The sequence below is a fragment of the Cervus elaphus genome, chromosome 24 (genome assembly GCF_910594005.1).
Source record: "Cervus elaphus chromosome 24, mCerEla1.1, whole genome shotgun sequence".
NCBI classification, from domain to species: Eukaryota; Metazoa; Chordata; class Mammalia; order Artiodactyla; family Cervidae; genus Cervus; species Cervus elaphus.
Genome location: NC_057838.1, coordinates 54,777,120 through 54,793,788, shown reverse-complemented (window position 1 = coordinate 54,793,788; position 16,669 = coordinate 54,777,120). Strand labels below are relative to the sequence as shown.

Below are 16,669 nucleotides of genomic sequence, written 5' to 3'. Positions count from 1 at the left end.
CTCTATAATCTGTGGTAAGACTATGGTGAATCAAGCACTCTCACAAGTTGCAAGTAGGAACACAAACTGGCACAAACCTTCTTGAGAGAAACTTTGCCGTTTCTAATTACACTGCATATTGATCCAGAAGTCCCACTTCTAGAAATTGAAAATATACCTCCAACAATATGAAAACACACTTACATGAGGTTATTCATTGCAACAGAATGCTAGAAATATTTGAGAGTGGCTGAATAAATAACTCACTGGTGTGTTCTGTGCAGCAGTAAAAAAGAATGAGGAAATCAAGTGAGCACATCTTAAGCCTTAAACTTACACAATGTTATGCGTTGATTACATCTCAGTGAAGCTGGGAGAAAATGTAGATCTCTATAAATGTACATGGGGTGATTTCTGGGGTGTACTGTGAAGTTAAAAAGCAAAAGAATATAGTATGGTGCATTTTGTGTAAGATAAAAAGGAAAATAAGAACATTTATCTACTTCTTCATGAAATATTAAACGCAGAAAGGATAAACCAGAAATCAATGTCATCAGTTATTTAAGAGGGAGTGGGTATTAACAGACAGAAAGCACTGGGTGGAGGAACAGGGTAGAAGGGAGGAAGGATTTGTCTCTGAGTACAAATTTGGATGCAGTTCTGACTTTAAAATATGCTAGTGTTTCACATGCTCAAAAACATGAATAAAGAAAATCAGTAAGGATGAGAGTAAAAAGCCAAAATGAAAAAGAAAGAAACAAATGAACCTAAATGGATTTCAAATTAAAAACATAGTCACATTGAAAGGAGTGTAGAACTAACCAAACTAATTTTTGAACACAGTATTTTGATATACGCCTTCAAGCTAAGTACATAAAACTATAGACAAATATTGAACTACAGTGAGTAGATTTCTCACATGAGTTGGCAATTTAAAAACTGTTTACATGTATTACAGAATTTAGTAAAATAAGTAAACATATTATGGTTCATAAAATTCATGTTTCTGAATGTGACAGAAGGGAGTAACAAACGAAGAGGGAAAGGCTAGAACTTTCCCTGCAAAGAGGGACGGCTAGAACTCTATGATTTTGAATTGGAATAGGAGGCATCAGCATAAACTCAAGGCTTTCAAGATAGACAAATGACAGAGGGAAGGACGGATGGGTAGATATGTAGATAAATAATTCCCTGCCTCTTTCTGCTGAAGGAACCAAGAAGCAACTACATCTCAGTTACATAGTTTACACTTATGCCCCAATTTCTAAATGCCATTCTCTACTAAAAAAGATTCAAGAATCCTTGGAGAAATGACGATTTCAGGATTAGAACAGGAAAAGTACCGTATAAGGCTGGAACATCTTATTGTGTTGATGGGATAAGCTAAAAGAACATAAGAGGCAACTTGATGTGCTCCCAGTGGCCAAATTTGGGGCAGCTGAACATCAAAACAGACCACAATAACAACACATTAAATTCAATAGCTAAAATAAGACTCCATAGTCCAGGCATGCTAAGTTGCTTCAGTTGTGTCCAACTCTTTTCAACCCTTTGGACTGTAGCCACCAGGCTCCTCTATCCATGGAATTCTCCAGGCAAGAATACTGGAGTGGGTAGTCATTGCCTTCTCCAGGAGATCTTCCCAACCCAGGTATTGAACCCACGTCTCTTACATCCCCTGCATCGGCAGGAAGGTTCTTTACCATTAGCACCACCCGGGAAACCCATAGCCCATATACTGCTATATAAATGAATGAGTGAAGAAACAAAAAAGACCAAGTTCTTCCTTAATACAAAATTCCAACTAAAAAATATACAAAGAATGGTGAGAAAATTACTATCTGGCAACCACCATAGTAATCATTGTTGCAGGCAAGAATATTACTACTATGAGAACAAGTGAATATACAGGAGAATACTTTGTACTCGTTGTACAATTTTTTATAAATCTGAAATTATTTCAAAATAATAAGTTTTTAAGGAATGGCCTGGTTGGACATTTTTTCATCTAATTGACAAAGTATTTTTTAATTAGTTGCTTGCTCAAAAATTTTTCTAGAGGGTTATTTTCTATGTCTATTTCACTAATACACTGCTTGATCTTAAAGGTCTTGTGGTGGTCCCCAATCTCTTAACAGACTGACTCTGTCTAGTTATGAACCTGATCTTCTCCTCACTCTTTCTCTTTCCTCTCTCCCTAGGTGATTTCACCTAGTCTCATGACCATAAATATAAGTTATATATGTTGATGTGTTTTAAATCTTTGTCTCTAGAACTCAGTTCTTTCTGAAATATTCAGCATAATCAAAAGACATCCCTTGATCTCCTAGTTTCTAATCAGATTAGAAAATAGATCAGAAACTCAGTTTTCTGACCTGAGTCTCAGCCATCTCAATAAATAGCACCAATTACCCCATAATATATATATATATATATATATATATATATATATATATATATATATATATACACATATATTTGATGCTTACAACTGGAATATACATTCTTCCTTCAGCAAAGAGATACCGATTTTTCTAAGTGAAACCACATGCTTCAAAATGTCTTTTGAAAACTTCCTACTTTAGGTCCCCACTATAATCTCTTCATACTTCTGTTACAATATTTGTTGTATTTAACTGAATATAATTATTTACATTTTTTAATTCAACAAGCATTTATTGAGTATCCACTATTGGTACTCAATAACATAGTTGTTAAAGACACAAAGATGTTCAAGCAGAAGCAATTCCTAGCCTCAAAACTAGAAAATAGAGCACTGTAATGCATAAAAAGATCAAGGGAATATCTAAAGCAATGCGCTAAGTAAAATAATAAAAATAAGCAGTGTATTAACATAATAGGAGCAAATAAGAAGTCATCTATCCAAACCCATTGGAATAGGGTAGACTTCCTGGAGATGATAACTGAGCTGAAGTAGAGACAGCCAGGTAAAAGGCAGCATGGATGGTGAGAGGATGTGCCAGGCAAAAGCAGTGTGGTGAGAAATGATATATTTCCCCAAGGATGAATAAGCCAGTCCGTGTTGGTGAAGCATAGGACATGATAGAGAGAGTGGCAAGAGGAGAGCCAAGAGAATAGGTAGGAGTCACATTACAGAAAGGTTTGCATGCAAATTAATTCTATACGTTACAGGAAGCCATTGATGGCTGCTATAGTCAAGGCAAAAGATGAAGGCCCAATCTAAGGCTAGGGCAAGAAGAGGACTAATTGGAAAAAATATTCATAGCATTCAGAGACTAATTATATGGCAGGTGGGCAGTGGGAAAGGTGGAAAAAGAAGTTAAGACACTGGTGCTTCAAGCATGAGTGACTGGATAAATAGTGATAATTAGAATAAAGAATAAAGAGGAATCAGTTTCTTCTTATGGAAGAAACTGATAAGTTCATTTTTTCTGACATGTTGAATTTGAGGTATTTGTGCATCAAAATCTATGGGAATCATCAAAATATGAAAGGTACTTGAAATCAGAAAAGAAGAGAATCATCGAGGAAGATTCAAGGAAAGAATAGCAAGCCACAGTCAGACAAGGAAGAGAAACCCATGAAGATGACAGAGAAACAATATTTAGAGAACCAGAAAAATAAGTATAAGGGCATTTAAAAGAAACAAATATTGAGCAGTGTCAAAAGTCAGCTAGAATTGTCACTATTTCTTTTTTAGCCATTCTAATGGGTATGTAGTGATTAACTTGTCATAATTTTAATTTACATTTCCCTAATAGTTAATGCTATTGAGCATTTGGTGTGCTTATTTGCCATCCATATATCCTCTTTGGTAAAATGTCTATCCATGTCTTTTATTCATTTTCTAATTGGATTATTTTTATACTGTTGAGTTTTGAGAGTTCTTAAATATTTTAAATTCAAATCCTTTGTTGGATATGTGATTTGTCAAAAAGTTACTGCAGTATGTAGCATGTTTTTTTCATCTTCTTAACAGAGTCTTTCACGTAGAATAGTTTTTAATTTTGATGACAGATGTTGATGTTGTTTTAGTCACTAAGCCGTGTTCAGCTCTGCAACCCCATGGACTGTAGCCCGCCAGGTTCCTCTGTCCATGGAATTCTCCAGGCAAGAACACTGGAGTGGGTTGCCATTTTCTTCTCCATGATGACATATAATTTAGTGGTTTTTCCATGGATTGTGCTATTTAAAACTGAGGTATAGTTGATTTACAATATATATTAATTTCAGATGTACAACATAATGATTAAAATTTTTATAGATTACACTCCATTTAAAGTTTTTAACAAAATATTAGCAATATTCCCTGTGCTGTACAATGTATCCTTATAGCTTTTTTATACACAGTACTTTGTACATCTTACCTTATCTACCCTTCTTATCTACCCCTATCTTGCTCCTCCTCCCTTTCCTTTCCCCACTGGCAACCACTAGTTTGTTCTCTGTATCTGTTTCTGTTTTGTTATGTTCCTTCATTTGTTTTATTTCTTTAGATTGCACATGTAAGTGAAAACATACAATATTTATCTTTCTCTGCTTGACTTATTTCACTTGGTGTTGTAAAAGGAAATTTTTCATTCTTTTACATGGCTATCATAAATAATACTATTGTGAACATTAGAGTGCATTTATCTTTTTGACTTAGTGTTTTGTTTTCTCTACCTATATACTCAGAAATGGAATTGCTGGGTCATATGGTAGTTCTATTTTTAGTTTTTTGAAGAACCGTCACAGTTTCCCATAGTGGCCACACCAATTTATGTTCCTACCAGCAGTGTACAAATGTTCCCTTTTCTCTACATCCTCACCAACATTGGTTGGTTGTGGTCTTTTTAATGACAGCCATTCTGACAGGTATGATGTGATATCTCGTTGTGGTTTTCATTTATATTTCTCTGATGAGTGAATAATGAACAAATGTTGAGCATGTTTTCATGTGCCTATTGGCCATCTGTATCTCTTCTTTGGAAAAAAACATCTATTCAGGTCTTCTGCCCATTTTTTAATCAGGTTTTTTAAAATATTTGTTTATTTGGTGGCATCAGGTCTTAGCTGTGGCATGCGGGCTTAGTTGCCCCACTGCATGTGGGACTTAGTTCTTGGCCCTGGGATTGAACTCATGTTCCCTGCATTGGAAAGCAGATTCTTAACCACTGGACCAGCAGGGAAGTCCCAGGCTGTTTGTTTTTTTGATATCGAGTTGTATGAGCTGTTTATATACATTATCAGTCATATAATTTGCAAATATTTTATCCCATTCAGTAGGAATATTTCATTTTGTTGATGGTTTTGCTGTGTAAAAGTTTTTAAGTTTAATTAGGACCTATTTGTTAATTTTTGCTTTTGCTTTCTTTGCCTTAAAAGATAGATCCTAAACATCCTATTGATGTTATTTATGTTAATGAGTGTTCTGCCTATATTATCTTCTAGGAGTTTTATGGTTTCCAGTCTTACATTTAGGTCCTTAATATGAACTGTGTTTTTGATGTCATGTCTAAGAATTCTTTGCCTACTCCTAGATATTCTTCTAAAAGTTTTCTTAATAGTTCTGTTTTACATTTAAATCTATGATCAATTTTTAGTTAATTTTTGTTCAAGGTGCAAAGTTTAGGCTGAGGTTTGAAGGTTTTTGTCGTTTATTTCTGTTACTGTTTTTTTTAATGAGTGTCCAATTGCTCCACTCCATTTGTTGAAAAGATTATCCTTTTTCCATTGAACTGATTTTTTGCACTTGTGTCAGAAACAACTGTTTATAGCTGTGTGTGTCTATTTCTGAGTCATCTATTCTGTTACACTGATAACAGGTATTCAATTATGTAAAAATAAAAGGTTTTAACAAGTTACCTGGAGGTCTAGGGAGAGAAATATTGGAAAAACATCCTTTCGTTTGGCAACTAGTGGTCATTAGTGAAATCAGTGATGAAGTGGTGAAGTTCCTAGAAGCCAGATTGCCAAGAGCAGTGCCGTTAAGCGTGAATGATTATTTTATACCCAGCTACCTACTTTGGATTGTAAGTCAGTAAAGGCAAAAACTGTAGAGGAAAAAATGAGGATGCTAAACACATACACCCAAAAATAACTTGTCATTCACCCAGCCTCACATTAAATATTTATAAATGTTTTGGGGTTGTTTTTACTAGAGTTCTTAAACCTAGTAAAGGGACAGATCCACAGCCAAAGTCTCTAGAAAAGTTGGGAGGCACAGGGAGGAGAAGAAAACTTTAAAAGACAGAAAAACTTGGAATAGCTAAAATGAGGTTCTTCCAAAGATATGCAGTTGGTAGAAAAGTACCCTTAGTCCTCTATCCCAAGAGGGAAATTTAAGGGATTTAGAAAGCCTGCAGCCACATTTCGGAATATGCTTCATATATTCCTCTTTTGTGTAACCAGCTCCATAACTTTCCATATCCTTTACTGCTAAATAAATTTTACTTGTTAACACCTTTCCAACAAGCACATCACGGTTCCACTTTGTCACCCATGCAGTCAGTGTCTTTTTTTTAAATTTCTATCATCTAGCATATGTAGCACACAACAGATTCTAAATAAGCAGACATCCTTACATCAGTATCAGCACGATAAAAATGGAAATGCATTTCCTTTATGACTACCACTTTGAATATTTTTTTCTTTGGGATAAGAACAAAAAAAATATTTACAATTAATCCTCAAATAATGAATGGCAACAGGAATGTAACTTGTAAAACCTGCATTGTCTCATGACATGCTTGTTCTCCTAGGCAGAGGAAATAATCTGCTTCTAAATTTCTTCTCTAGGATGGAATATAGCAGGTGGTCTTAGAAGGAACTACTTTGTAACAGTTTGAACATTTTCAAAACAAGAAATATAAAAAATTCAACTCACTCCTTTCTTTTTAATTTCACTGGTCATCTGTCAAAAGCAAACAAATAAGATATAATTAAATCAAGAAAGTTTTTAAAATAATTTTACTATTTTTAATAAAAGTATAAAGTTTTAAATATATGCATTATTCTTTAAAAACACTAGTTATATTGAGATCGACTTAAAACAATAGTTAAAATAGTATATCATTACAGTTTTTAAAGAGAAAATATAAACCTACAGTTGGAGGATAATCTGGCTCTGGTGATGGAGATGTTCTTTTACCCAGTGTTCTGTCTAAACTCCTTTTGGCTCCTTCAATTCTGAAATTTACAGTTAGAAAAATGTATGACTCTCTTGAATATAACATTAAGATATATTAAAACATTATTATTTGAATATTTTTTCAATTATACTTGAGAGATATTCAAGAGTTCTTTATCTTACTTAAATTTCTATAAAAAATAAATCTTAATTACCATTATCAATGAGTCCTTAATTTTCATATTATTCATGTGTAATATAAAAGGAGACTATAAATAATAGCCCATAATTTTCATTTATAACATCACAATTTTTAAGTTAATCTGATATGGGCCCTTATATGTATTATCTCTATTCAAACGTCACCCTGTCAGAGATTTCCCTTACCCTTTATACTAAGTAGCACGTCCTTCACTATCCATCCCTTTTATCCTCACTTTCCCTGCTTCATACTACTTAGCACCATTTGATGTATTATGTGTTTTATTATTATGTGTACTATTCATTCCCTTATCCTCAATACCCAGAATAGTATTTGCACATAATCAGTCAGTTCAGTCGCTCAGTCATGTCCGACTCTCTGCGATCCCATGGAATGCAGCACGTCAGGCCTCCCTGTCCCATCACCAACTCCTGGAGTTTACTCAAACTCATGTCCATTGAATCGGTGATGCCTTCCAACCATCTCATCCTCTGTCATCCCCTTCTCCTCCTGCCTTCAATCTTTCCCAGCATCAGGGTCTTTTCAGATGAGTCAGTTCTTTGCATCAGGTGGTCAAAATATTGGAGTTTCAGCTTCAGCATCAGTCCTTCCAGTGAATATTCAGGACTGATTTCCTTTAGATTTGACTGGTTGGATCTCCTTGCAGTCCAAGGGACTCTCAAAGGTCTTCTCTAACACTACAGTTCAAAAGCATCAATTCTTCGGTGCTCAGCTTTCTTTATAATCCAATCTCACATCCATAGATGATTACTGGAAAAACTAGAGCATTGACTAGACAGACCTTTGTTGGCAAAGTAATGTCTCTGCTTTTTAATATGCTGTCTAGGTTGGTCATAACTTTTCTTCCAAGGAACAAGCATCTTTTAATTTCATGGCTGTGGTCTAACCATCTGCAGTGATTTGGGAGCCCCCAAAAATAGTCTGTAGCTATTTCCCCATCTATTTGCCATGAAGTGATGGAACCAGATGCCATAATCTTAGTTTTCTGAATGTTGAGCTTTAAGCCAACCTTTTCACTCTCCCCTTTCACTTTCATCAAGAGGCTCTTTAGTTCTTCCTCGCTTTCTGCCATGAGGGTGGTGTCATCTGCATATCTGAGGTTATTGATATTTCTCCTGGCAACCTTGATTCCAGTTTGTGCTTCATCCAGCCTGGCTTTTTGCGTGATATACTCTGCATGTAAGTTAAATATGCAGGGTGACAATATACAGCCTTGACGTACTCCTTTCCCTATTTGGAACTAGTCTGTTGCTTCATGTCCAGTTCTAACTGTTGCTTCCTGACCTGCATACAGATTCCTCAGGAAGCAGGTCTGGTATTCCCATCTCTTGAAGAATTTTCCACAGTTTATTGTGATCCACACAGTCAAAGGCTTTGGCAGAGTCAACAAAACAGAAGTAGATGTTTTTCTGGAACTCTCTTGCTTTTTCAATGATTCAATGGATGTCGGCAATTTGATCTCTGATTCCTCTGCCTTTTCTAAATCCAGCTTGAATATCTGGAAGTTCACGGTTCATGAACTGCTGAAGCCTGGCTTGGAGAATTTTGAGCAATACTTTGCTAGCATGTGAGGTGAGTGCAATTGTGCAGTAGTTTGAACATTCTCTGGCATTGCCTTTCTTTGGGATTGGAATGAAAACTGACTTTTTCCAGTCCGGTGGCCATTGCTGAGTTTTCCAAATTTGCTGGCATATTGAGTGTAACACTTTCACAACATCATCTTTTACGATTTGAAATAGCTCAACTGGAATTCCATCACCTCCACTAGCTTTGTTTGGAGTGATGCTTCCTAAGGCCTACTTGACTTCGCATTCCAGGATGTCTTGTTCTAAGTGAGTGATCATACCATCGTGATTATCTGGGTCATTAAGATCTTTTTTGTATAGATCTTTTGTGTATTCTTACCACCTTTTCTTAATATCTTCTGCTTCTGTTAGGTCCCTACCATTTCTGTCCTTCATTGTGCCCATCTTTGCATGGAACATTCCCTTTGTAGTTCTAATTTTCTTGAAGAGAGCTCTCGTCTTTCCCATTCTATTGTTTTCCTCTATTTCTTTGCACTGATCACTGAGGAAGGCTTTCTTATCTCTCCTTGCTATTCTTTGGAACTCTGCATTCAAATGGACATATCTTTCCTTTTCTCCTTTGCCTTTTGCTTCTCTTCTTTTCACAGCTATTTGTAAGGCCTCTCAGACAACCGTTTTGCCTTTTTGCATTTCTTTTTCTTGGAGATGGTCTTGATCCCTGGCACATAATAGGTGCTCAATAAACAGTTTTGAATGTAATAATTTATTATTCATAAAATATAACTTCTTTAAATGAAATTATATTATCATATAATCCATTCATCTGTCACCAAATAGATACTTACTGAATGTTTATATATGCAAGATATCCTACTAGGCCTTATTAAAATATTGCAGTGAGAAATTTCAAGAAATTTACAAGCTGAAAGGGTGGGAGGATAAAATCAGGACACCATATAAAAAGTATGGGCGGGGGGGAGGTATGAGACACTGATGGTTCAGAGGAGGGACAAGTTCACTCTACCAGAAGGCATCTCTGAGGGTTATGTGAACCAGTTAGCATTTGCTATAAGCTTGAAATGAAGAAGAGGATCATAGGTGATGCAGTTTTCTTGGGCAGGTAGATCTGAGCAGACAAAGACCCTAAGAAACAGGGAGACAAGGCATCAATCAAAGGCAAAAGCTGAGAATAAGGAGTTGTCCAATCTGCCCAGAAGTTATGGAACAGATGAAGATAAGTTTGCAGAAGTGGATTGGAATATCTAGCTAAGAGTATCAAATAGCAAGCTTTTTAATTTAGTAGGCAATGGGGAGTTACTGAGATTTTCTTTTAAAGCATCAGAACATATTTAGGAAGACAAATCTGCCAGTTTATAAAGGCTAAATACACTAGAAGAGAGGGCCAAAGCAGAAAGTATACGAGGAAAAGAAAAGAGACCCAAGTAAGAAGACTGGGGGATGTCAAGCATGACAGGGATGATGAAGAACAATTCAAGATGGCAAAGCAGTCATGGTCAGAGGCAAAAGGAGAACCAGAAATTGAAGGAAAGGGTGACCACCAGAACCACATAAGCCGAAACTAGTAAACGCCATAGACAAATATCTGTTCTGTTCACGGCTCTATCCACACCACTTAGTGTCCATCAAGGTCAATAAATACCTGTTGAATGGATGATCAGAATAGTGGATTTGGGAAAGATTCCACATGTCTAGTTCAGTACCTTATTTGCTGTGTGAATACTCTCAAAAATATCAAACTGTACCCCAGGATGATTGAAGGGAGATGATATTCATCATTTTCTAAGGTAGCCCAACTTATTGCCATATTCTTAGAAACAAATTTCTTGTATTTAGCTGTATGCTTTTAACTTCTATACTCTGGAGCTATATATACAAAAAAAAAAATCACATTCCTCTTCTATATTACCCCTCCCAAACTTAGTGATACCTATTCAGTTCCTTTGACCATTCCTGTCAATAAGTTACCATTTATGATGAGTTTATCACATCCTAGGCATTGGCTTCATTGACTGTGCTAAAGACTTTAACTGTGTGGATCACCACTAACTATGGAAAATTCTTAAAGAGATGGGAATACCAGACCACCATACCTGCCCCCTGAGAAACCTGTATACAGATCAAGAAGCAACAGTTAAAACCAGACATGGAACAAAGTACTGGGTCAAAACTGGGAAAGGAGTACATCAAGGCTGTATATCGTCACCCTGATTATTTAACTTATATACAGAGTATATCATGTGAAATGCCAGGTTGGATAAATCACAAGCTGGAACCAAGACTTCTGAGAGAAATATCAACAACCTCAGATACGCAGATGATACTACTCTCATGGCAGAAAGTGAAGAGGAACTAAAGAGTGTCTTGATGAGGGTGAAAGAGGTGAGTGAAAAAGATGGCTTAAAACTCAACACATTAAGAAAACTAATATCATGGCATCCAGTCCCATCACTTCATGGCAAATAGATGGGGAAAAAGTAGAAACAGTGACAGATTTCATTTTCTTGGGCTCCAAAATCACTGCAGACAGTGACTGCAGCCATGAAATTAAAAGACGCTTGCTCCTTGGAAAAAGAGCTATGACAAACCTAGACAGCATATTAAATAGCAGAGGCATCACTTTGCTGACAGAGGTCTGTATAGTCAAAGCTATGGTTTTTCCAGTAGTCATGTACAGATGTGACAGTTGGACCATAAAGAAGTCTGTGTGCTGAAGAATTGATGCTTTCAAATTTTGGTGCTGGAGAAGACTCCTGAGAGTTCCTAGGACAGAAAGGAGATCAAACCAGTCAATCCTAAATGCAATCAACCCTGATTATTCATTGGAAGGGCTGATGCTGAAGCTGAAGCTCCAATACTTTGGTCACCTGATGTGAAGAGCCGACTCACTGGAAAAGACTCTGATGCTGGGAAAGATTGAAGGCAAAAGAAGAAGGTGGCAGAGGATGAGATGGTTAGACAGCATCACCGACTCATGAATTTGAGCAAACTTGGAGGCAGTGAAGGACAGGGAAGCCTGGCGTGCTGCAGTCTGTGGGGCCGCAAAAAGTCGGACACAACCTAGCGACTGAACAACAACAGACCCTGATTTAAGATCTTTATAAGAGTGGATTTCATTTAACTCTCACAGAAACCCTATAAGACAACCACTATATTCCCATCTTACAGATAGGGAGAATAAGAAAAGTAAAGTTACTGACTTGCCAAATTTACATTGCTAATAAGCTGCGGAGATGGGATATGAATTCAGGCCTGTCTAATGCCAGAGTCTATACTCTTCCCCACTAAACAAGTCAGTTCCCTTCAAATTAGACAGTTTCAAGACTTCTCACTCTCCTCAGTAGCTATGATGGTTTATCAATGTCCCTCTTAAAATATAAGCCAAGAATTCAAGATGTTGCTTGACCAGTGCAGAGTGAAAATTTTTCTCTTCCACATTCTAGACATTCTTCATTTATTAAAACAGTGTAAGACTGAATTAGATTTCTTGAGTAGCTTCATTTCCCTGTTGAGTCTTATGAAGCCTGACTAAATTAAATTCCAAAGGCTTTCTCACATGGAGTAGAAAACATACTTGGAATATCCTTCTTCCTATTTTCTTTGTTAATTGTCAAGGCCCAGGCCAGACTTCCCTTTATCTGTCACTATCTCCCTGAGCAGCCTTGCTCTCAGTAATCAATACTTTCAAGGAATTTGCCTTATCCTTTGATATGCCAGTTGGCACTAGCTACCTTGCACTGTAACAATCTCAACATAAATATGTCTAACTTCCTTGAGCTCTTTATATATAAATACCACTCTTTAATATAGCAATAATTTTCTGGAGTATGTTTTCTCCTTCTGCTATAAATAATCAATAAAAAAGAGCTGAGAAGAATACAAGAAGGAGCCTTTTCACTCCCTGTTTTTCCTTTTTGTGTTAACAATCAAGAGTAGATAAATAAAACTGGATTATTTCAAAGGACTGTGTGAGAGACTACGTGTGGTAAAGAAGAGAAAGGTTGGTCTGAATCAAGAGGGAGGCGGTGGCCAAGGAAGAAGTGGCTCATCCCTGGGAAATCTGGAAAGCTACAAAATAATTTTCTATCTTTGCTCAGTCAAGTGTTCCCAGGACCTGCTCCCAGCAGGGGACCCAGTTTTGCCCAGGTCTCCGTATATCCCATTTTATTCCTGGAACTCTATCCACAGACCTCACCTGATTTCTACTCCTCCCCAGGTCCCTGATACTCTAGTGCCACTGACAATCTGTCAGTTCCTAAAACACACTGCAATCATTCCCATTTCAGGGCTTTCATGCTTGCTATCCCCTTTGCTGGAGTGGTGTTCCCATGTTTATTTAAATGACAAGCTTCTTACTCTTAAAATCTCTAAATATCATGCCCACAGGAGTTACCTGCAATGTTCCTAGAAACACCTTCTTTATCCCACTGTTTTATTTCTTCACAGTATCTATCACCATCTAAAGGATTAATATAATCTTTTTATTTTTTGCTTTTATTGTGTTTACTATCTGCCGCCTCCCACCAGAATATAAGCTTCTGAAAAGACTACAGTCCTTTATGTTGTGTTCTCGATGGTCTTTCTAGTAACAAGCACAGTGTCTGTGAAACAGTAAATACTTAATATCTGTTAAACATATGTAAGAGAAATATGTATTATAGAAAGGGTTAAAGCTGCACAAAAAGGATTAGGAGAAGGATTTCCAGAGAAGGTAATTCAAAACCTAAGCCTTGAATAAACAGTATAAGTATTCAGGCAGAAAAATAATCTTCAGTGAATAAAATGTGAGGAAGCAACTGTGAAATTCTTTTTTCACTAAATGTAAAAAATATAATATATTTATGGAACTTCAAGTGGTTCAATATGACACTCTCGAGATTATGGAAGGTTCTGGAGCAAGAACAACATGTAACTCCTAAGGAACTCCTTTTTTCTCTAGTCTAAGTCTACTGAAACATTGATCAGAGTCTTAGACATGAAAGGGGTAAAAGGTATCTAACAAATCTATACTACCATTAATATACCTTATACATTTGGATTTAAATATGATTAGAAGGTTGACTGACTAATAAAAATGTAATTCTAAAGAAGTTATATGACTAACGCAGTGGTGGTTTAGTTGCTAAGTTGTGTTCAACTCTAGTACCATCGACTGTAGCCCACTCTTGCACCATGGACTGTAACCCACCAGGCTCCTCTGTCCGTGGGATTTTCCCGGCAAGAATACTGGAGTGAGTTGCCATGCCCTCCTCCAGGGGATCTTCCAGACCCAGGGATCAAACTTGAGCCTTCTGTGTCTCCTGTGCTGCAGGCAGATTCTTTATCTGTTGAACCATCAGGGAAGCCCCTAACTTATTTTAACTAGCAACAAAATGATCATAACAATAACAGAGAGAAAAACGTAGTCAGTTGTGAAAATATATATAAAGGAGGCAGACCAAAAAGGGAAAGAGAATTCAGAAGGATAAGCAGAAATCCACCAGAGAGAAATTCCCTGTTTTATATTTCAGTGTTAAGCTTAAATCTGACAGGTGAGTTCAACGACTTTTTCTTATTTATTCCCAGAGCCCAGCAGAGTCAGGTACCTAGGGAATTCTCAGTAAACGCTGAATTGACTCAACCATCCTTATCACAGCCTTTGGTAGCTGGTGCCTACATTAGATGTGTTTTTTGTTTGTTTTTTGGCTGCGCTGGGTCTTCGTTGCCATGCCCAAGTTTTCTCTAGTTGTGGTACGTGAGCTTCTCGTTGTGGTGGCTTCTCTTGTTAAAGAGAAGAGCTCGTGGGCTTCACTAGTTTTGGTGAGTGGGCTTAGTACTTGTGGCACACAGGCCTAGTTGCCCTGCAACATGTGAAATCTTCCCAGACGAGGGATCAAACCCATGTCCCCTGCATTGGCAGGCGAATTCTCAACCACTGGAAGACCAGGGAAATCCCTAAATTAGTTTTAATTTCCACTAAATTGGAGGGGAAAGGGCAGGATTTTAGACTCTATTTTCTTCTGTATAGAAAAAAATGTTAAGTACAAGTAGTTTCAACATTTTTTACTAAGTGTTTGCTCAAGGGCAATGCTATTTGTAGAGGCCCAGTTACTTGTTTTTACTTTCAGGGACCAATATGGTTATCATATATCATGAGGAGGAATAGTGTGGTGTTCAAAGTATGTGAACTCTAGGACTAGACTGTCTGGGTCCAAACCCAAGTTGTGAGGCCTTCGGGCAAGTTACTTCTCTGCGCCTCGGTTCACTCATCTACAAATAGCGGTAACAACAGTACCCATCTTATAGGGCTGTTGTGAGAAGTATAAGTAAAACAATAAAAACAATGCTTAGAATAAACACTGTAAGCGCTGTACAACATTCATGCTCATTACTATTACTTTTTCAATTGTTTTCCTAATTGAATTTGATGACGGTATTTTGCTCATGAACAACTGAAATAGTTAAGACGTTTTATGAGTGTGCACACACTGATTATTTCACTCAAATTCCAAACAAGGATTATTTACTAATATGCTACTTACACTAACTGATTAATTGTCTTCTGCTGCTCCTTGGATCTTCTGTAACTCAGCAACTTACTTTGTGCTGGTGTGTCAACACCTATGTCTTCAGAGGGACGAACAATGGGAGGTAACTTCAAGTTCAGAGCCTCTTTTTCTGCTGCAATGGCAGCTTTGTTTGGATCTGACATCTTGGTCCCCTAAAGATTAAAATACTCTGTACTGTGAAGAGAAAAAGTCCATAAAGTCATTATTGTAAAAGCTAGTCTTGATCTATTTATTACATATCTTACATATCACTATCAAAAGTTCTAGGTCTCTTTATATCTTCCTCCCAAGAATGGCAGCTGAGATAAATGGGTAGAGATTCCTGTTAGAGTCCCACCATTCCCTGCTGTAAAGAAATGAAGCTGTCACTTGCTGTGAGTGAGGGCTTCCTCATGGATGAAATTAGGGAACTGGATTAGATGCTCTCTAAATACCCTTACAGTTCTGAAATTTTGAGTTCAAATTTTCCCTAAAATGCAAATCACAACAACAAAATCCAGCAGTCGAGGTATAATCCCTTTCCCCCAAAAGCTGACACTTTACATCGTTAATATTTTTAAACATCAGTATTTTATCTTAGCTTTTCCTCCTTCCTAGAAAGCAACACTATGATCAAGCAAAACATAGGCATACTAAATGCCTAAGAAATCAGAAATGTCATATAAGTGCTGAACAATGAACTGTGATAGCAACTATATTTGCCGAGGATGCCCACAAAACTCGGGGAATCCTGCCTTGAAAAAGAGACGATTTGGGCGGGTATCCAATTCAAAATCTCCTGCCCTGGGAGGAGGGTGAAGAGAAAAGTTGAGGACAAGAAAGTACCTGTCTGATTGCTTTCACTTCTTCCGGCTGTTCGGGTAAGAGGGAAACGTTCAGAGAATTTCTCCAATGGTGAAAGGAAAAAAGAAAACGATGAGTGAAACGTCCGGAACCCCACAGGCTCCTGCCGAGCTGGGCAATCGCCGCGTAGAAACAAAGTTGTCACCATGGAAACCGTCGCGGTCGCAACTGGATAGAAGGGTAAATGTTGCCTGGAGAGGCAGTTGCTGAGCTGCGACAGATTAGGATTATCATAACAATAATTCATTACTCGAGTAAATGGAAGGTGGGTGAATGAGATTTTTTACTTAACTGCCTTCCCTTGGAAGGGGCGGTGGAATTGCTGGAAAACAGATTTATGTAAAACACTCACTGTCAAGGAGGAGCAAGTCTTCAAGTGTCCCATAGCGACTTCCCTGTAAATATTATAACTAATCAAGAATTTAATTTATCTTCTTTC

General features: G+C 37.2%; 1 protein-coding gene across 1 annotated transcript in view; it reads right to left on the bottom strand.

Annotated features, from left to right (window-relative positions):
• DNAH12 (dynein axonemal heavy chain 12) overlaps window positions 1–16,318 on the bottom strand; it is a 178,720-nt gene extending 162,402 nt beyond the window's left edge. The window contains exons 1-4 of the mRNA XM_043886738.1: window positions 16,213–16,318; window positions 15,361–15,561; window positions 7,050–7,131; window positions 6,830–6,856 (exon numbers count right to left, since the gene is read on the bottom strand). Of these exons, the coding sequence (XP_043742673.1) occupies window positions 6,830–6,856; window positions 7,050–7,131; window positions 15,361–15,530 (279 nt within the window). The 5' untranslated portion in view covers window positions 15,531–15,561; window positions 16,213–16,318. The remainder of the gene's footprint in view (window positions 1–6,829; window positions 6,857–7,049; window positions 7,132–15,360; window positions 15,562–16,212) is intronic.
• Between the last annotated feature and the right edge of the window lie 351 nt (window positions 16,319–16,669).